Genomic DNA, 22,765 nt, shown 5'->3' on the forward strand with positions numbered 1-22,765 from the left:
ATTATAATGCAGTGAATCTGCAATGCTATCGTAGGAGCAAGAGATATTCAACTCAGGTGCCCTAGCAAATCACTTGACCAAAACTCCCTCACAGTCTGTCAAACAAGGCTCATTGAAATGGGATTGTTTCATTCAAAAACTTTTATGTTCTGCCAAAGAGAAATTTAAAATAAAACTTCTAGCATCCTAGGGGTCAATTGGAAATGCTGTTTATTATTTAAATACTAGCGTTCTTTATAGTCACATGTATTTTGAAAAAGGGCATTTCTCCAACCTCTTTTTTATTACTAACTCATTGATTAAACAGTTTTTTTTAATATTTGTTAATTAGAAGAAGAGAAGAATATTCAAGCTGAACAATTATATCATGGAAAGCATGATGACAGCCATGTGAATCATGGATGCATGTGAACTAACCATATTTGAATAAATGCTTGAAGAAATACTGAAGGAATGACCTTCACAAAAGAGTAATCTCATTAAAATAAAACATATCCACCAAATTTAGCACATAAGTCAAAAAACACATAGACAAAGCAAACAAGCCTGTGAGGATAATTAAATAAATCTGTGACTTGGAAAAAAAAATTCCTATTTCTTTTCCTAAGAAGTGAGAAAAGTGAGAAGAGCGTTGACTCATGAAAGATCATCAGAAACTAGTGGTACTAGACACTAAGGAGAAGAGGCCAGCAATACTCTCCTCTGAACACAGACAGAAGCGATCAAATATTTTCACTTCCTTATAGGAGGAACAGATCAAAATACTGTTCTAAGCAGGGAAGAGAGGTAGAAATAGTTGGTGTGAGCAACAAGCTGGGGGCAGAGGCTTTGGCGAGGCCTGTCAGCAGCGGGGCCAATATTCTGTGGAACCTCTGCACAAAATGCCAATTACATGATTGCATGATCATACAGTCACAGAACCATAATTATATTAGAGGTCTTTTCCAGCCTTTATGTCCAACTGCCAACGACAGGTAGCTTATGGCATCTTTCCACTAACACAACTTTAAGAAATGAGCTGGCATGGAAGGTAACCAAAGGTCCACAGTAAATCTGAGAATCCAGAGGAAGTACGTAGAGACAGAAGAATTTCCTTATTCCACACTTGATGCCTCTCTGTTTGAATTTGAATTTGCCCCTCTGTTTGAATGAATTTGTAGTAATTCATGCCAATGGATCCAATCCAAGCAAGTTGCCAAATTATTCTTACTGACTTCTGCTTATCTATTCTATGGCCATTTCTTAATACTGTTCCAGACCCATTTTATTATTTTCTTGGTCAGATGCTAGAGTGCCAGTCTATCGTCTATCTGCATAAACATACCTGCTTATGTTTAAAAGAAGTCAAAAAAGCCTGAAACTATTCAGCCTGTGCATGTTCCATCCATTGACACCCATCTGTGCTGTGTACATTATGTTTATTCTAGTTGAATTTAACTTCAGCTTGACCATGCAGGAGTCTGATGACCTAAAACATCTGTACTATAAAATTTTTATAGACATAAATTCCTATCTAGAAATCTCAACATTAGACTCTTTCAAACTATCAGGTGTTTTAAAGCAAGAGTAGGTAGTCGCCTAGATCAGTCTTTACACCATTAGTTACCTGTGGGTTTATAGCCATTTTTACAGAATTACAAGACAGACTCAAGTGTCAAAAGATTCAGATTATCAAAAATAATGCAAACTTCCTCCTAAGGATGAGAGCCAAAAAAAAGTTATTTGTATCTCGCAACATTTGTGCATAATTCAGCATGGACACACTGCTGACTGTGACTATCAGCATGGTTAAGAGCATCAAATAATATATGCTGGCTTGCCATTTTTAAAAGCACAGAGTAAGTAAATAGTGTCCATCAAAATGCAGTTCATCGAAACCACAGAAATTAACTCCATTAACAGAAATCTTCAAAGCATGACAACTTCTGTGGGCAAAAGATAATAATAATCAATTCACAGATTGCCTGTGCCTCATGATTTGGGGCATGAAGATATCTGGTGAATGACTAGAGTCTGTAAGAGAAGTTTGTTACCTCCTCTCATGCAGTTTGTTTGAAAAAAATTATGGTAAATTTAGTCAATTGAAATTGCTCCAAAAAAAAAAAAAAAAAAAAAAAAATCACATAAAACATGAAAGACATGCCCAAACAGAAAGATGCTCAAATAAACTAAGACAACTAATCCATCAAAATGCTTAAGTAGAAATGACTTGCAGTGTCTCGGCCTAAAATTCAGAATCTGATTGGGTATCTGTGCCCACATTCATACTCACTACTTTTACCATGTCACAAGGGACAAAGCACTTCTTTTTATGAGCTCTTAAGTGTTGGCAAACCTTACGCAGGGTTAGCCATCTACTGCTACCTTGAAATATAAATTATCAATCCCAAAGAAACGCAGTTCACAATAAAAAGACAAAAAGGACAACTCAGAGATTTGCTATGGTGTTAACAAGACAGCATCAGATTCACTTCTGACAATTTAAATATGGATATCAGTGAAATGCAACCAAAAACTTTAGAACTTTAGTATTAGGAACAGAATCACCAAATCCTGCCACAGAACATTACCTAACAAAACACGAACTGGAATGGCTGGTATTTGATATTTGATATTAATACAACTTATATATTCATGCATTTAGGAAACAAATGCTACAGTTGTAAAGAGAGGCTAGGACATAGCGCAAGTATAAAATGTGGACAGATTTCTCTCATTAACCACTAGGGAATGCCATAGCTGGAGAAGCTCCTCTAATGGCAATTGGGAGTAATGGAACCAACTGTTAGAGGCTATAAAATGTAACACGTATCTCAGAGCACATGCTTTCATTGCTTCATTTGTGAAGATTCAAACTTTATTATGTAGCCAATCCACAGTCATGATTATAAAAAGAATACAAGAAAGGATTATTAAAGATTATGCATGTTTGCAAAGAACAAAAACAAACAACTAGATATTAATCCATGTGCTTTGCATTGTTAATTTTTTATGCCATGAAAGGACTAGAAAGGGCAATGTAAACTTTCACCTTCTACCCAGGCACTGTAAATCTGTAGGCGACCTAATTATTTCCTGGAAGAAAATTCAACCTCAAACTTCACCACTTCTCTGACAGAAATTGGAACAAATATGTTTGAATACACTGAATTCTGAAAAGCTATGCACAGAGAAGCGTCTCAGCTTTATTGTTAGAATAAAAGTGACTATCTAATAAGTTCATAAAATTTGTATCTCATATGCTTTATCTGTAGATACTGAAAATTATGTAAAACCTAAATCCAAATGGTAATTTATAGCTGTAGATAGAGAATAATGAAATCAGAATTGTTTGAGCTGGAAGGGAGCTTTAAAGATTATCTGGTCCAACTCCTGCAATAAACAGGGACATCAGTGCAGTGGAGAGGTGGGAGGTTATCTCCCCTGATCTGTTGGCCACTCTTCTTTTGATGAAGCTCAGGATATGGTTGGTTTTCTGAGCTCTGAGGGCACATTGCTGGTTCATGTCCATCCACGAGTACCCCCAGCTCCTTTTTGGCAGGACCGTGCTCTACCCTTATGTGTCCCAGCTTATAATGTTAGCAGGGCTTGCCATGATCCAGATGCAAGTCTTTGCATTTGGATTTATTGAACCTCATGAGACTTGCATGGGCCCACTTCTTGAGCCTATCTTATCTCTCAAGTGTGCCAGCTGCAGCTCACAGCTCGGTGTCATCTGTAAACTTGCAGAGTACACTCAATTCCACCGCTGATATCATTGATGAAGATGCTAAAGAGCACCACTCCCAGCACTGACTGCTGAAGGACACAACTCACCACTGATCTCCATTCAGACACTGAGACACTGACCACTACCACAGAGACATTCTCTGGGTACAATCTTACAACCTTGTCCATCAAACAGTCCACCTATCAAATCCATATCTTTGCAATTTGGGTACTGTAAAAGCCTTAATGAAGTCAGATAGATGACATCAGTAGCTATTCCCTTGTTCACTTATGCAGTTATGCCACCACAGAAGGCCACTAAACTTGTCAGGCAGGACTTGCCCTCCATGAAGCCAAGCCTGTTATCCTGTATTACCTTCCTGTCTTCCATGTGCCTTAGCATAGCTTCCAGGAAGATCTGTTCTATGACCTTCACTAGCACAGACCTGAGACTGACAGGCTGTAGTTCCCCAGATCATACTTGCTACCCTTCTTAAAAATGGATGCTATATTGCCTTTTTTCTGTCACTAGGGACTTCACCTAACTACCATAACTTTTCAAATATCATTGAGAGTGACTTAGCGACTATGTCAGCCAATATGGGTGTCTCAGGACTCTGGGACCCGTAGACTTAACAGATGTTGTTTCCTCAGGTGGTCGCAAACCTGATCTTCACTTACAGTGGGAAGAACGTTGCTCCCCCAGCCTTTCTCACCTTCTGTTACAGTTGATGTACAGCTGGAAAAATTATCACGGTGAAAATAGGAAAAAAAAAACAAGCAAGCAGGGAAGCAATGCTCACCTGTATCTAAAGACCTAGGTTCACAAGAAAGATGCCATAGAGAAGGAATTTCCAGAAAGAGATCCTTCCTATGGGCAGTCAGTCCTTAAATGGGGTCTAGGAGAGGTGCAGCCAGGTTCCACCCCTTCCAGTCACACAGCTGAATCACCTTCACCTGTGCTCCATGGCTGACTCAGTGCTTGCCTCAGGTGATCAATCAGTGGTTCAGGCAGTGACTCAACAGTTTCCAACCTTCCAACCCATTTGCTCAGGATGTGTAAAGAGCAGTTGCCAATGAAGACTGAGGCTGGGTATCTCAGACTTTTCCTTGTCCATTGTTACCAACAAGCCTGCCTGCATTACTCACTATGGCAGGTATACCTTCTAGAACTTAAGATACCAACACTCCATGTTGTGTAAAATATATACGTGAATACATTTAAAAATTTAAATACAAAAGAAGCCTTTAAATAACACTTGGACAACTATCTTTTTCTTCAACTGACAGACCAAACCATCTGCAAAACTAGTACACACCAACTAAAATTTGCAAGTATAGCTTTTTGTGCACAGATAGATGCACAAAAAGTAGGTATCAAAAAATGACCAAATTTCTACTGCTTTTTTCGTTAACTTTACTTGTTCCATGGTTTCAGTGAAAAATGATGAAGTAAATCAAGCTGGAACTGAGTCTAGAGGCTAATTCTTTTATATAATACACTGAAATTTTTGGACACCTGCAACATGGATGTTTTGCTAGAGTCTTCTATCTACACGTCAGCAAAAAAACATTTTTCAGGGTTAAAGAAGAGAGGTATAAAAAGGGAAAGAGAATTTTTGTGAATCTGGTCACCTCTTCCTTCCTCTTGCAGGTGTGATGTGACAATAGAAAAAATGTAATTGAAGAAAATTTCAAGCACCTGACTGAGGCAAAAAGGACATAAGGAATTGTTAAATCTGCCATGCATGAAAAATGGTTACAGGCAAGAACTAGATGACTCTGCAAAGAGTTCAAAGTGGACAGGAAAAATAATAGAAAACAAAAAGTTCTGTAGAACTATACATAGAAAAAAGTTTTCCGTGAAAAGAAGAAGCATACTAACTACAGTGAAAAGCTACACGTGATCTAAGGGCACAGACATTCCCTTGGAACATGCTCAGGCCAAGAAGAAAAAAAAGAAGGAAAAGAAAATCACTGACAAAAAGAGATGGTTAAGAGAAAAAAAGTTGCTATAAGAGAAAATACATTATCATCTTCAAATTACTTCAATGACATTAAAAACCACATTTGCTTAAGAATAAAAACAGGACTTTTTAAAGTAATATTTACCTTCTGACTGTCATGCTCAAAAGTTGAAAACCAGTGCTCTGCAGTCTTCATAAGACGTGTGAACATTGCACTGAAAGGGGAAAATCCAGAAACGTGGTCTTAAATAATGTATTACAAATAGGAGTAAATTAAATGTAAAGGAAGTTGTTTAAACTTACTAGGCATCGTGTTCCAGATATTCGGGATTCAAAAGAACTTTCATTTCCTCACTGCAAAAAATCAACAGTGAACAATCTAAATGTGAATGTTTATTTTTGGTCAGTGTTCTGCATGTAATGCTATGTATTTATAAGCTAACTTTCATATAAAGAGCAAATGAGAAAACTAGCCTTTTTAATTAAAAAGAGCAACTCCATTGAACAAATGAAGTCTTTCCTTTTTATAAAGATCAAAAACAAATTAGCTGCCTTGTCTGCACTACAATGAAGTAACCATCTAATTATTCCAAATAACAAATTACTGAATGTCACAATGTATTATTTGAGTATGCTTGATCTAGAATAATTGATTGCTGCACAATCTATCACTGTTTGTCCAAAACAAAACAAAAAAAATATGGTTACTGGTCAAATATGCAGTATCAAAACATTAATTTATTTTGTTTTAATAGCCTGTATTTTATTGTACTTTAACAGCAATTAATCAGTGACAGCACCTCTTTTCCATCTATTTTGCTGTGTAGCTTTACTTTGTCAGTGGCAGTAGAACAGAATGCTCTGCATAACATATGGTAATTTTGAGTTACTTTGCAGTGAAGAGCATTTTCTAGGTAATTTCAGGCTATATGAAGACACACACTGAATAAAATACATACTTGTAAATAAACTCCATCCTTATACTAATACTACGTTTGGACAATCATATTGTGGGGTACAATATTATATAGCACAAGCAATTAAACTGGTTTTTCTTCAACAGTAGACTCCTTAGGCAATAATAAAAAAAGACAAATGTAAAGAAATTGATCAAATATCACAAATGATTCAAGAAGGGAATCAGTGCTTTGTTGGTTTTCTTTAAAAGTTTACGTATAAAGGAAGAAAAAAACCATCTGAATTTGGTTAGCAGACAAGCATATGTGATGTAGCACTTTACACATAAGTGAATAAATATGTGCACACACAGCTTGATTGAAATGGAGAAACAATACCTAAACTTAATGTTACTACCATGACAAACCATAGTCAGGTATTGCAGCTACAATATTGCAGATACTGAAAGAAATATCAATCATAGCAACTTATCTACATCGTTGATTTTGTCTTTTAAGATTTAAGGAAAGAAAGTTGTTAATGCGTGCATTCTAAGACTATTTTTGTACTCCATTTTCTATCTGCAGACAATACTAAGCTTTTTCTGGCAATAAGAAACAATGAGGTGAAACGGTATGTACATAACCTTTTTGATTAAGGTTTTCCTTTAGGTTTGTTGGATTCTCTGGCTAATAGCTGTGAACCAACCACTGTCTACACTTCAAAAACCCCTTTCAGAAGCTGTGGTAAGGAAAATGAAATAAGAACATTCCCATAAAAGCACAAAGATATAACAGTTTTTTTAGGTCCATTTCTTAATTATAAATAATAATCAGAGAACAGATATTTATATGTTCTAGTCCAGCAAACTTTATGTATTTTATTAAAAGAAGAAAAATATTTAATACTTTAAGAATAAAACAGTATGCTTGCCTTGGTTGTGCAGCTTCACTGGCATGTGAAAAAGCTTGGTGGTCACAATGCAGGATAAAGACGATAGGAGCTAAGAGTTCATGCATACCCTAAACATAAAAAGATGCAAAGTATAGTAAGACTTTTAATTCATGTTCATAATGCATAGCATCAAGCAGCCAGTAACACCAGGAGCAGGCGAACTAAATGCATGACCATTTATTTTCTTAAAAAAATCGTTTTATATGCAATGATTTTTATTTTAAATTCTGATTAAATACAAGTGTTTATTCTGCTAAAATATGAAAAAACAAGTTATTCTCCCTATTTCTAACACAACAGACAACAAATTGGCAATGGTAGGCAACCCTGCACCTGGCAATTTGCTCCAAGATCTATATTCATAAATATAAATTTTATTTATGTTAATTATAATAATAATGTATAGTACAAAGATCTGCAATAAGGACAAATTACAAAAATTTATAATTGTGCTTTATTTGATAATGTTCCAAAACCAGCACAGCAGTAGAAGAGGTTAGGGCAACTATTTGGGTAATTAAAAAATTAAAATTCCATTGCTATGGACATGAAAAACAAAGTCTTTTTCACCTTTTTTTTTTTTTAATATAGCATTTAAAAAGTCATTATGTTAATATTAAAAATAAGCTCATTATTAAAGTAATGTATAGGAGATCTGGAACTGTTCCATTACAGACCTGTATTTATGTACAGAATGTATTACTCAGAAGGCTGTGATGCTTTGGAACACGTTGCCCAGAGAAGCTGTGGATCCCCCATTCCTGGAGGATTTTAAGCCTCCAAAATCTTGTACATTGTCTGGAACTTTTGGATTCCGAAACTGGCTCTTCCTCTACTTGCTATGGTCTTGGTTTGTGCCTCTACCACAGTCAGAATTTTTGCAAATCTCACTTTTTTTGTTTGTTGGGATTCTCTGGGCAGTATCTTTGCATATTATTAAGATCTCACTTAAAGAGCTTATGATTTGAATTCTAGGAATACTCTCCCAACAGGTCTCAGCTGTAGAAGTGTGACTGGACATGTAGCATTTAAAGCCAGCATCATACATATTAGGCAGATCCAGTACCAGAAAAATACCCTTTGACTTTTATTGGAAATATTGGGAGATTTCCCTTAGGCAGTACAAACTGAGCTGAGAGAAGAGGGCTCAGACAAATGTGGAAGACAATTGTCTATCCTATCAATCCATCTATCTCTACTATATGCTAGTGAATCTCATTTGTTTGTAGGAGGAAATTCCAATATTTGGCAGTTATGAGGAAAAAAAGAGGTGGTGGTGGTGACGTAAATATCTTTGTGTGCTGTCAGCTGAAACCCTGGGAAAATTTCCATTTCTTAGGACTGACACTGCTTCAAAGGGCCTCAATTGTAGGGCTGCCACAATAGCCACTAGGCAAGGCTAAAATCAGCAAGTCTACTGAAGACTGAAGTTTTTCTTTCCCTTCTGATTTCTGAATCTTCAAAAGATGAAGGCTAAATAGAAATTCAATTGAAACAAAAAAAAACAAACAACCAAAAAAAGGTGAAACCCAAGATTTTCATGTAGCCACTTGATTTCGGGAGCTAATATAAAAAATTCCCAAACACAACAATATATTTAAAATAACAAACGGAGAGCTTCGGATTTCTGAAAGTCTTACTGTGGTACCAAGAAAGAAATAGGAGAGACAGGAAGATAGGTCCACAATTAAAAGATAAATAGAAATGGCAAAAATACTTAAACAAACTGTCGATAACATGAGCTGTACTTCCACACATATTCACAGACCTCAGATAATTAACAGCTCCACGTCTACTCTTTTATTCACCTTCACGTACTAACTTGAAATAAGAGAAATGGAAATGCTAAAAACTTGACTGTCTAATAAAACTATCACCTAAGCTGTAAACACAGAAGTTGAAGAAAAAGAAAGAGGACATAAAATAAGAATTAGTTATAAAAGATAAAAGCACATCATACATTCTTCCAACATAATAATGTATCAACTATATAATAAAGCAGAATCCTAATGTGGCTGCCCACATACAACAAAAACAAAACAAACAGATGATGAAATATCAGGATTTCAAAAAGATACCTCTGATCTTTCAGTTACAAGAATACTTCAAATGTTTAGAGATTTTTAACTTGGCAAGAAAAGCCACCAATGTAATATGCATATACATATTTTTTTCAATGCTGCATTTTACTAAAACTCTTTAGTGTTAATAAATAAGTTGACAGAGCTCAGATAATTTTATGACACTTCCCAGCTGCAACAAAATATTGATTTCATAGTGCAGTCTATGGTTTAGAAAGAAAACCAGAAATACAGCACTTCTACTATGAAAAGTGAATCAATGCACTTCAAAATTATATTGGCTTCTCTAAGGTTAATCAAATCATGAGTGAATAATGGTCAGCCTAGTGATTTAGCTTAATCGTCCCTATTTCTTTTCAGAGTATGACCAGAAATTTGGCACCAGTCTTACAGAAAAGTGTTAATAATAAGTTTTACTCATTCTCAAGTACAATATACTATTCTATTTAAATGTTGCATTTACAGCTGCTATTTAAAAATTCAATGATCCCAGTGACGATTCTGTCTTTAAAATCTCTAATACAGTTTCCCAACATTCTGTTCTATTTGACTAGGGACAGAAATGCCTCTTTCTTCAGCAAATAAAATTCTACTCCATGATGGCCAAAAAACATAAAAGCCTATTACAAAGACAACTTTCATGTATATACGCATATTAAGCAAACACTGATTCTTCTAAGAATATATACTGGTGCTATGTATTTATTTCTATAAAATGTTGTAAATTTTAGTTCTCTTTATAGAATGCAAATTCTCTAGAAACTAGAACTTTTTTCAAATATTTGGAAGAGAAACAGACGTTAACAGAAATAAGTTGTCATTTACTGTCAAGTGTCATAATGATGATAGCAAATATAGCTCTTGCATGTGGTCATACAAGTGCAAGAGAACAACAGGACCAGTCCTGTGATGGGTACTGAATACGAAGACAAAATTCAGAATTTAGGCTTTGCATTCTGGCTACTGCAGAGAAAGCATCTTGGAAGAGATCCTTTACTGATGAACTTTTGTTATCTTCAAGAAAATACACTATGCTTTGATTTAATTAACCTCATCACAGTAAGTAAATGGTAAAAACAACCAAGCAAACTGGTACGACAGAAAGGCTGACTACTGCATAGATATTTGATAAAAGAGAAAAAGATATATCCTGCTCCCACCACAAATTCTGTTTACTACTAGCTAATTCTTAGAAGGGTACTGATGATCATAAAATAAATGATATCTAAAAGGGAAGAACTTGTGGACAAAAAAGCAGGATTGTTACCAATAGAAGCTCAGCAACTGTAAAAAAAAAGGGACTTTTAGAATGAAGAAAGAAAAAGAGAAAGTACATGACAAAAGTGACATAATCATAAAAAGAGGAAAATCACAATCATTTGCGATTTAGTGGACTTGGCACAGCACCATAAGACTTGAATGGTACAACGAATCACTTCGGAGATAATAAATACATCGTTTTTCATAATCCAAATTTATTTCATTTTATGCGCTTTAAAGATGGTAAAGTGTAGTTGTCCTGTAGCAACACCTTCCTGAAATTACTGCATTACTGAATGCAACGAACACCAGTTGAAAACAGAGGTAAAGAAGTTTTCTTTGTCAACAGCCTGTAGGCTCACAAAATTGAACCTGTTCTTTTATCTGCCTATGTTCATTTAGCCCACCAAGCAGTCTTTATTAAAGCTGAGGCATCAGGCAGTCAAAGTTCATTAATACCATTTATATAATCTCTGCAGTTTCAATTAACTCAGCAAGACATTCTACTACATGATAACAGTCTCATTAATTCAATAAAATCCCATAACTATTAACAATATGGTCTATGTTAAACGGGGTGTCACCTAGTAGAAAATAATAGCTTTAACAGCTTGTGATGAAACTCAGGGCTTTCTTTTTTTAAAATTTGATCTGGCTAAATATTCCATCCTTATGTAGAAAGGTATTATTTCTTGGTGAGGAATCAAGAGGATTTTAAATACGAACAGAGGGTAATTAAGTCCTTTTAAGTCATATCAAAGAGTAAAATAATACTTCTTGTTCAATAAATGATAGACTACATTAGCGAGAACGTGTTCTTCCATTTTCCCATCATCAGTACTCCAGCCTACATTCACTAGAAAGAGGAGGCTGAATAGTGCTGAAATATTTCCTGTAGGAGTGCCCTTCAAAACAGTTCACTAATCTTATTTTTCTTATTATTATGCATGACTTTTCCTTGCTCACAGTCTGTCAAACATACAAAGTAACTGGTTCATGGAGATTTTACATGTTTGATAACTATATATTTGATTTTTGATAAAAGTAACTGTTCCTTCAATTCACACACGTAGGTCATGTCAGGAACCACAACAAATTTCCTGGCTAGGGACAGGATGGTCACAGTCCATGCCTGAGAACATATAGCGTGTTATAAAAGTCTTCACATTTACTTAAGATTTTGTCCTACCTAAGGCTTGCTGCTCTACAGTTTAGCCTTTGTCCATGTACACAGTATCCCTCAGTTTGACAGTCCATACTCTCCCCACAGTTAATAGCCTGAGGAAACAAATACAAATATACTGACATCTTTAATTTTGCATATTGGTCTTGCTACACTAATTTAGTACCAAGCTCATATTCACTTCCAAAATTCAGAAGAAATATTAAATTTCTTTTCATCCCATCTGGATATATATTCAGTGAAGTTTTAAAGGCTACCTTTACCATTTTGACAAAAATGGTGCGAGCAGAATCTTATGGCAATGCCATAAAAGTGGTATGTGTCAGCACCCTTCTTCAGTCAATAGACATTTATCACTGCACTGCATTTGGCTGCTGCATGAGTATCTTTTATTTAGCATAGCACTATCACTTTGAGGAAGAACTTAAAATACTATATAAAAAAGTAGTAAATTTTCAGAACTCCCTTACTAGTTTTTTTTTTGTTCGTTTTGTTTGTTTATTCAGTGCCATTTTTAATGCTGCTGCATATCAAGAAAGCTTGTTTTTATTCTTTTTGTTTTACCAGCATTGAAGTAGAGGATGTTGTTTATAAAGGATTTTGAAGTTAGATGACTAAGAAACCTTAAAGAAAACAATTTGAGGGACTGCCTTGTGAGGAAAAAGCATATGTTATTCAATGTAACTTTTCTTAGTGTACAGCTGACAAGCAGCTCTTTGATTACTATAGCATTAGGATACAACTTCAGATACAACAGAACTACATTATTGTCAAACCATACAGAAAATGTTGAGTAAATGAATGCCACCTGTACTATATTTTCGTTACCTGTTTATAGAGCAACTGCTCATTTTCTCTGGCATAGCAGAACAGAACATCTGTAAGAATTTTCCTCACATTCTCTTGCTGGAAATACTGCATTTCAGGAAAACTGAAAATGAAGAAATACAACAACAGTAAACAATATAGCCCAGAAAATCTCAGCCACTGGTGTTCCACAAATATTTTTAGGTAAGACAGAATCTCTCTGTCTGTTTTCCCATCTCTTTAAATTGTGGGTGCTGCTGGAATACAAATACTTGGAAGGACTTATTTTATTTGTTTTTCAACTAAATTTCTGACCAGTGTTCTTTAATATATATTAGTTTATTACACGATTATATCAGTGGTTATATTCAAATGTGCAATGTTTTTCATCATTTTGAAAACTAGAGAGATGCTGGAATGAAATGAAATGACAGGTTGCTTTAACTGCCAGCTTTTCTCAAATCACCAATCCACTGAAAACATGAACAACTTGAAGAACTTAATCCAAATAAAACAGTGCTCCCTGTGAGTCCATTCCCAGGTGCCTGGAGGATCAAGATCCTTTGCTCCTCAAATTCCATGTCATGAACACAAGCTGGCTTGAAACAGAATGAAAGGAGACAGAACAAGAGGCAGTGACTGAAGCAAAGATCCAGTATGCCGAAATGATCCTGAAGAAAAGATTGTGAATGTGTACTGTTAAACCCAATAGACCAGATGGCTCTGGTCCCAGGAAGCACAGCATCCCAAAACTAACAAGTTAAGCACCAACGCTGTCAGTCTCACAGTACCAAAACTAAAACTTTTGGATGCGTGATCAGAAAAGCCCAATGCCCAAGCACCATCTCCCTCCCAAAACTGGTGATTAATTTGATTCAGGTACTGTAAATCTAAGCACCGAAGAACAAATCTCTACAGACACTATCACAGCTCATATGAAATTCTCATATTTTTTTCTTCTATGTTGGGCTGTTAGCTGTAACAGGATCATCAGTCTGTCCTGCAGTTTCAAGAACCGCTCTTCATTCCTCTTAAGATCAATGCTTTGCAGGAGAAGAGTACAAAAGCTATGATATATTAAAGAAATTCATAGAATTTCCAGTTCTACTCTAGAATAAAACTGAAGAGAGTGTTCCAGAAGGAGCATACACATAAAATTCCAATATTGTATGAATATCTGAAAAATTAAAAGCATATTAAAGGCAAGATTAATGAAGTATCTCACACTTGACATGAAAACTGGCAACCTAATTTTCTTCAGCTCCAAGAAAGCTACAATATATCTTACTGGCATCTTTGGTTATGTAACAGTATTACCCATTTCATTGTCTTTAGCAGCTTTCTCTAATAAAATTACAAAAACACTGGATACTTTGGCAGGGTATGAAGTAGTTTTAGTGTGAGGAAAGGGAGAAAAAGCTTATGGGAAAATCCTGTTATTCAGGAAAATACAAGTTTTTGTAACCTGTAACTATTCTGAAGCTACTTTCACAAAACATTCTGTTCATTGACTGCTGGAAGCAGGAAATAAACTGATTATGCAGGATGCACTTTAATGAGTGAGTAAGTGCACAAACAAAAGTGTTTCCATGCTTATTGAAGAGGTAACTAGATGGTAAAAATATTTTATAAAGCAAACACTCCAAATCATATCCAACTATGTGGAATAATAGCAAATTAAAAAAATAAATCTGGAAAGGTAGAACAAAAGAAAAGAAAAAGGTAAAGTTGGACAATAATGTTAGGATTCAGAATAGACTTTCGATATAAAGGTTATAATATTATCAGTTTTAAAATTAAGTCACATGGATTGGAGGTAAGTTTTCTTCAAGAAACATCTGCCTTGCCTGTTTCCAAGGTCTTAGCTACAGTGCTAAACTTTACAACAGTTTTATTAAGACTCTAGTAAGGCTATCACAGAGAAAAAAACATAAGAAATTACAACAGATTACATGCAATAAAACTACGAGTTTTAACAAATACTGCGGTCATCTCATAGAAGTAATAACAAGGAAGCACAGAAACAGCTAGAAAGGTGCTTTGAAATCCTTGGATGAAAGATCTGATGCAAGAGCCACGGCACAGAAGACATTATGATTTGAATACAGAACATGGAAGTACTGAGAAAGGCATTGGGATGAATTGTGTAACATTTTCCTGGCACCTGGTGAGGGTAATGGTAGACCAACATTTGGATACTTGTATGCACTTGTACTAATCACATTACTGTAGAGGAAGGACACAGCTGAGACCAAAAAGGTGCATTACAGCAGATGGCAATCGACATAATTTAGGGGTTTGAAGAGATTATTTCTGAAGGACTGTTATTCAGTCCTGCCCTATGAGTTTTAGAAAGAGAAGACTAACAAAGAAAACTCAAAAATACAAAGAGATATCTGTGAGGATCTAGTAATACCAGAGATTGTGACAGAGAGGATAATAAAAAACTCATGAATAAGCTGGCTGAAATATTAATTATGGTAAATGTAAATACAAGAGATCATGAGGGAACTCTTAGTTCAGGACGGATTTTTATGGAGAATGTCATTTTATGATTAAAGCACTGTTTTAGAAATACAGTATCCTCAAGCCAGGCAAGGCAAGAATAGAACTTTCTATGAATACTAGAATATTATATTTAATTATATCTCTGAGAAAGACAGCACAAGGGAATGGGAATTTGACTAAAATGTTTCATCCTAGCTGCTAATTAAAAAGAAAAAAAAAAGTGTGTTCAAATCCTTAATTTCTGAAAGTGAAGATCAGTGTGAGTTAGTTATTTTTTTAAAACATTAGTTTTATCCACTTAGGAGCCCCTTCCATGGGTGTCAGCCAAACTTTGATAATGAAGAAACTTAGGTTGGCAACAAAATAAAAGGACGCACAAATACTTTCTAAAAGAAATTTGGGTGCAGACAGAAACGAGGCTCTCAACTAAAGACAGAACTCTATGATTTGATACTGTGTGAATAGTTACATCACACTATTCAGCATTGTAAAGTTAATGCCGTTAGATGGAGTATTGAACTCACTGACAAAGAATAAAAAGCTATATTTTAAATAATAAATACAATTTAGAAGGTGTTGATGTTGATAATTGAATATAATAAGCATTTTAAATTATAATAAACAGCACGAAATTTATTGCCAAATCTTTATATTATAACTCCAGAAATTTGCTCAGAGAACGGAAATGTAAAGTACAACATTGAAGACAAGAAACAGAGCCAAGGAACATAGAACTTATCACTTCTTACAACAATACTAGTTTACATCTATCTATCTATATATAAACATAAAATGTTTTATGATAACAGATAAATATAAAATATATACAGTATATAGTGTACGCAAATGCATATGCTCTGCAAAATAATATCATGCTACTAATACATTTTGCTTCTAGTTTGACTTATGTTGATATTTATGACATATATTCTGCTATTGTTTCAAGTACAATATTTAATATTAATAAATAAACATTTTGTTGGTATCTATTATTGGCATTGCTGAACATTACTCACTCTACTATTTGCCAGAGAGAGAGTTTGGACTTCGTATATGCATTTTTAAAAATGATCTTACATGAAACATACCCTTCACACAACTTTTCGTTCTCCAATTACATTTTAGATATGTATATATTTTAATCTTAGAACATCCTGAACTGTTCCCTTTAACAAACAAAAAAATGCCATCTGTGAGAACGTACATGAAAACGTATTCAGATTTTAATTATACATCTCATGGCAAAAAAGCATTCAAGAGTGGGTCTAGGGACAGACATGTAAAATCTCTGAAAACCAGAGAGCAATGATTTCTTCTGCCTGACTTTGTTTCTGTAAATGAAAATGTGTGAGCTTGGGATTTGAACAGTCTAAGACTATCACCACTTTTTTCAAGTTGCAATAAAAAGTGTTTGCATACAGTAAAATTTTCAATGGTAGCAAAACAGTAATTGAACATAATTAGATTTAAACATCAGTCAATGCTACAACTCTAAAAAGAAATGCTTTCAGGAACAGAGTGTTCTATCTGAAGAAAGGTTACCAAACAGGAATAACCTAAGGGCCAGGAAGACGGAAAGACAGACACAGGACAAAAGGCATATGTGACAAATAACAATAGAAAAGTAATAATTAAAATAGAAATGCTTAACTTCTCTATACGAATGGCATTTTCCTTACAATTTCACACTGCTTTTTTGTTACTGATTGAATTAAGTGTTAAGAATTACAGAAACTCATCTGTTCAATCTTTTATTATGATAATAACTTAGTTAAAAGACCTTTCTGTTTCTCTTTCCTTCTCTCTGCTTCACGTGGAAAACTCTATTTTAAATTTCATATAGTAATACATTTCCTAATATCTTAATTTAGAAGAGCTTTTCTTCAATGATACCAATAAATCTCCAGGGTTTAACGTTTAACTCAATTTTCTCATTCTTCACTCCAAGAAAGCTGTATTTTTATACATTTAATGTATGTTTCTACACATTCATGTTCAACAATCCTGACATTTACACTATCTTAAGTCAAGAAAACACTATATAATATATACCACATAAAAATGCAGAATCTACATTTATATTTAGAAATTTCTTTAAAAATCTACATACGTTCTTGTTACATCTTGTTCAATCATTGCTCGAAGCTCTTTATCCTGGAAAAATTTATTCCAAAGACTCTGAAATAAGGAAAAATAATTATATGAAACAAAGGCTTGTACTAATATATAAGGCTTTGCTTTGTACAACAAAATACCGTACAAATATTAACTAATTAATCCTCACCAATCCTGGAAATGCAGATTAATTTTTTGGGGTGAAAAAGAATGTTAGTGACTTGTCTACAGTGTCCTAGAAAGTCAGTTTATATCAGGATAAAGACATGTAAGTTCATGGATCCCACTTCCTTGCTTACTGTAATAATTTGGTGGAAGACTGCAAGTTTGTGAGTTACTTGTAAGAATATATAGTAAAGTGGAGTAAATTCAAACTCACAAGAACCAGTAGCTGAACTGAAGAAGGTCCAGTTCACTGTGCTACATTTCTCCTATGGACTTCTAATTAGAGTCCCTATACTCTAATTAGAAGCTGCAATAATTTCCGTGCTAAGAAATTGTTTGCAACCAAGCTACTTTGTCTTAGTGAAGGAAAAATCAAATAAGAAATGTATGATGATTAAATACCTATTATGAAAATGATACCATTCTAATTGTACAAATAGAGCAGAACAAAACTGGCTATTCTAGAAAGGCTCTTATATTTAAAACCAGAATCTTCGAAGCTCAGTGTCAACATAAAAATTATTAAATAACAGTCTGAAGCACATTTAGTTTCTTCTGTATCTGTATTTATGATCATTTCCATTATCTCTTTTTTGTTTCCGCGGCTTGCTTAGCAATATTTTGCAATAGCTAACCTGCAAGGTGTCAGCAAACGTTGTTTGTGTGCCTGAGAAAGTGTATTGTAAATAAAGCCTATCCTATTGTAGAATTGGTAGCTTGGCCATATTGATCTAAGTATTGAAGGAACAAAATCTATAGCAGTCTTTTCATTTAGGTTATGCTCTCAGATAGCAGCAGAAGCAGCATCATTGAATGCAATACTGTACAAGAAGAGTGGTTACAATGCTTCCAGAATTTTTTCTTTCTCTGTAAACGATTGATTGGCTTAAGTTGCACAGCAAGAAAAGGGAAAGTATATAAGTGTTAGCTCGCAGAAGAAAGATAAAATAACAGAAAGTAAAATGTTAATTAGCATCTATATTTGCATCACAAAATGTGAAGAAAACAAAAAACTTTAAAACTATTACGTATCCTTGGCAATATCTTTTTAATTGGACCTAGATCACATTTTGAAACTCTTTCCCTCCCCTATCCAAATGGTTCATCAAACCAAAATACAAACGAAACAGAATCTTGATTGCTAAAAAGGAAGGAAAACCCAGGACACAAAAGGGTAAAATGTTATGTCACTTCTGAGACTGAAAGGCGCTTAGCTCTTTATCCCTATGTCTGATTTGTCCTGTGGCTTTGTTTTACAGTCTATGTCCCTGCCATGTCAACCTTTATTTTCTCTCTTCAAAAGATAATCACAGGCAGAAAGAAGGTTGTGTTGCTGAGTATTGTCACAGACTACAACAAGACCACTTTAAATCTTTTACATGTGATACAACTTTCTGTACAACTGCGTTCAAGAATGGTTTGATGGAATGTACAGTCATAGTGGCTGCAGAACCACAAAGGTCCCTATGATCAAAGCTTCCGTGCTTCAGCAAACCTATTCAAACATCTCTCCTTCTGCATTAAATATGAAACAGAGAACTACACTAAATACAAACAAATATGAGCTTCTGCTTTTGAAAAAAGTAGGACCCCTCCATCAGAGAGATCTGTGAAAGGCCTTCTAGATGTAAATATCTTAAATACTGCAAAACAAATTATTTTAATCACATTAAGTTTTTTACGAAAACTTGCTTCCGCCCCCCCAAAAAAAAGAACTTTCAAAAATGGTTAAGAAGCTAAAAAAAATGTCATTAGCAGACATGCTTGAAGATATGATGTATAACGTACTGAATATCTTTTCACATATAATAAAATGGAGTAAAAAAGCAACGTATAAAAATAAAGTTGCCTAAAATTAAACTCTCAGTGAAGTGTCACAACCTTGAAAATACTTTCTGCTTTCTTATTAGAGATGTCAGGATGATGATGATGATGATAATTGCAGCAAATACATCGATAGAACAAAGAGTTAACTTACCCCCTCATCCTGAGAGAGTGGATTATTGATTATCAGATCTTGCTGTCCTGCTTTTCGAGGGTTTGTAATGTGCTGGATAAGAACAGAAAAAAATTAAATCCTCCTACGCTATACTACAAGCATTTGTACCTACATGAAATCATGAAAATCTATTTTATACCAACTTACGATTTCTTTTATCTTATTATATGAAGTTCTTAATTCTGAAGTGTTTTTAATCCATTGACTTCTGTCTTGGGGTAGAACCTCTAGAAACAACTATTAACAAAACAAAATAAAACCAATTAATTTAATCAATGTAATACAGCTTTCCATATAAATCCTACCAGATAGCCTAATCTGAAGAAGGAAGGAAAGACAAATATTCTACAATTAGGGAGAAGGAAGTAAAGACCTATAGAATAATCCTGACTTTAGGACTTTCCAGTTAATAAACTAAGAAGCTAGAAACAATGACAGTTCTATTATACAACAGAAATTATTAAATAGTATTGATACCACAAACTCAAGTTTGTAAGCTGTAGCAGCTCCAGTAGAGATGACTATGACTTCCAAGGCAGAAACAAAATACAAAGAAGGGATAAAAACGAATATATAAATCTTAGAGCTATTTACATAACATTGAGGAGTTGATGTGACATGCCTAAAACCAAGCACGAGTGCTGAGAAACTAACTACTCCTATGCCTAGGAAATGAGGAAAGGGGAAATCTTACTCTATATAAAGAAATACATTATACAATTCTGTGAGAAACTTAAAAGATTTAATTGTGCAAAAAATCCTTGAGAATACCTACATCTCAGTTCTTTCAGATTTCTGTATAAATGGGGCTAGAAAGAAACATCTATTGGAAAATGATATTTAATTGCGTATAAAATAAAGCAAAGTAAGTGTTTTCTTCGTTTTTAAAACATGCTTTCATGTACATATCATAAAGGGTTATGAAACAGCGAATACTGACCAAAAAAACTCATTCTCAAATTGCTAAAAATATGTATTTCAGAAAAATATGTATTTAATGGAAGCAATGATCTTATCTTCAAAATAAACAATTTAAAACAGAGTTCTAACCCATATCAGGACATACAAATAAAACCAGTCTAATTTCTAGAAGAAAACCAATGCCTGATTTAATCAGTGAATAGTGAGGGACCTGTTACTTTAGGTTTCTGAGTTGAGGCCTTTTAATTTAGAGGCACAAGAAGGAACAGACTAATTACAAAAATGCTTGTGGCAAATACTTATCTGTTCTGAAGAAAACATTTTCATTATCTTTAAATTTGTTCAATGACACATACATGAAGCTTTTGAAATTTGTTTATTTAATAAACAAAGTGTATTTCAATTTTCTTTTTAAAAGTCAAGATTGAGAAATTCCAAGTGAGGCCATTTAAATTATTGATGTTAACACAGAGCAACTCTACCAGGAAAAATGTTCTCTATTATCAAAGCTACATCTGATGCCAGTGCAACACAGCTCTTCTGAACATTATATAGCACCTCAGTGCAACTGTACTTTTCCTCCTGCCTTTCCATGCAACTATTGAAAAACGTAGTGAGGAACCTCTAAGGATCTTTTGTGTTTCTGCCTTCTCTGTCCAGTCATTACAAGAGGGGTTGGTCCTCATTTTCTCATTTCTCTGGGAAGAAGTTTTAGGAGAAGCATCCAATTGATTTTAAAGGAGTTCAAATTTCCATACCATGAAACATAAATTCAGAGAAACTTTTTTACTTCCATTGCATAGTTTAAATGTGCAGATGCTGACAGGAGAAATGGCTGTATTGTACTCAATTTTAAATGTAACACCCAACACAAAGATAGTCTTTCCAAGGAATCATTTGCTATCACTCACAATTCAGCTTTAAGGCAACTCAATACGATTAGCAAATGTCCTATGAATTACAAAAACGAGGAGGAAAACATTGGGATGAAGTCTGTTGGAAAATTCATGATTCTTTGCATCAATAATCTTCCAGCGCATCAGGTAATGTGTTGATATATTGCAACCACAAACTGTAAATAAATATTTTCTCTTCTTACCTTCCAGCAAACACTACGGAACCTGCTGCTTCTCAGCTGCCCATTAATCCCCTTCAGCCGTATAGTTGCCAAGTAATTGTTGTTTACAAATAGTTCTTCCCATTCTTTACTGTGTTCAAAAGCAAAAGGAATGAACATTTATGCAAAAAAAGAAAAAAAGAAAAAAAAAAAAAAAGCCACAGCTGATTTAAGGACGATATGACACTACACAATTTTGGATAAGGAGAGGAAAGCAACTGTTTTAAAATGTATATATTTAGTTGTGTACGATTTCTAAACGCATGGCTGTCTTTTTGGACACATTTCTTCTTTGGATTTAATGAATATGTAGATCGCTATAATTATGCCAGCTACTGAAATTCATAATGTCTATGGAGGCTATTCCATTTCCTCTAAAATGTTGGTACTGCAGTTCAGTGAATAAACAAGAAAAATGAATATTAATATAAGCACATTCATGTTTCAGCTCTAGACAAAGAAGTACCTATTCCAAAAATATGCAATAGAAAAGTATACTGTTGACTGTATTAGCTCCTCACATGACGTATTTGCTTAAATGAACCTTCTTTTCTTCTTAATGTCAAGCTGGGCAGTTAAGCATAATAGAAGATGACTTTCTTTAACATTTAGTGCTATTTACTATTGAAATCACTCCTACTTCTTTCTACATGATCAGTTTTAAAATTTTAACAGGTGCTAGCAAATTTAAAAAAACATCAAAAAATTAAAAACCTTCACTGTATAAACTGTTAAAGGCAAGCTTGAGTACCTTGCAGTACCTATGGCTGACTAGATAAACAACCTAAATATGCCTCCCAGGCATGCAGGCACCAGGGGCCTAACACCTGTGCCTCATTAATATACAAGTAAATCTGTTCTACTGGGAAACAATTGGAAATTAATTGTCCCAAACCATCTACCGAGTTTGAATAAAAGAATTAAATCTATATTTCCTGCACCTTCTACTGAAACAACTCTCAAGAACAGTACAAGCTCAAGTGATGGTCCTGGTGCCCCTAGACTTGCTAACAGACGTTCTCCATCCTCTCTAAAATTCTAATGGCAACTGCAATGCAAAGAGCTGGGCTATGAGCAAGGAAA

General features: G+C 34.5%; 1 protein-coding gene across 14 annotated transcripts in view; it reads right to left on the reverse strand.

Moving 5' to 3' along the window:
- The window catches only part of TBC1D5 (TBC1 domain family member 5), a 297,677-nt gene that overhangs the window by 115,119 nt on the left and 159,793 nt on the right, over positions 1-22,765 (reverse strand). For all 14 annotated transcript variants that reach the window (XM_085226304.1, XM_085226314.1, XM_085226310.1 and 11 more), the window contains 8 exons: positions 21,665-21,773; positions 19,792-19,881; positions 19,624-19,695; positions 17,476-17,543; positions 12,879-12,981; positions 7,506-7,594; positions 5,979-6,029; positions 5,821-5,890 (listed from right to left, as the gene is read on the reverse strand). In XM_085226304.1, the coding sequence (XP_085082430.1) occupies positions 5,821-5,890; positions 5,979-6,029; positions 7,506-7,594; positions 12,879-12,981; positions 17,476-17,543; positions 19,624-19,695; positions 19,792-19,881; positions 21,665-21,773 (652 nt within the window). The remainder of the gene's footprint in view (positions 1-5,820; positions 5,891-5,978; positions 6,030-7,505; positions 7,595-12,878; positions 12,982-17,475; positions 17,544-19,623; positions 19,696-19,791; positions 19,882-21,664; positions 21,774-22,765) is intronic.

The sequence above is a fragment of the Meleagris gallopavo genome, chromosome 6 (genome assembly GCF_905368555.1).
Source record: "Meleagris gallopavo chromosome 6, MGAL_WU_HG_1.1, whole genome shotgun sequence".
Classification (NCBI taxonomy): domain Eukaryota; kingdom Metazoa; phylum Chordata; class Aves; order Galliformes; family Phasianidae; genus Meleagris; species Meleagris gallopavo.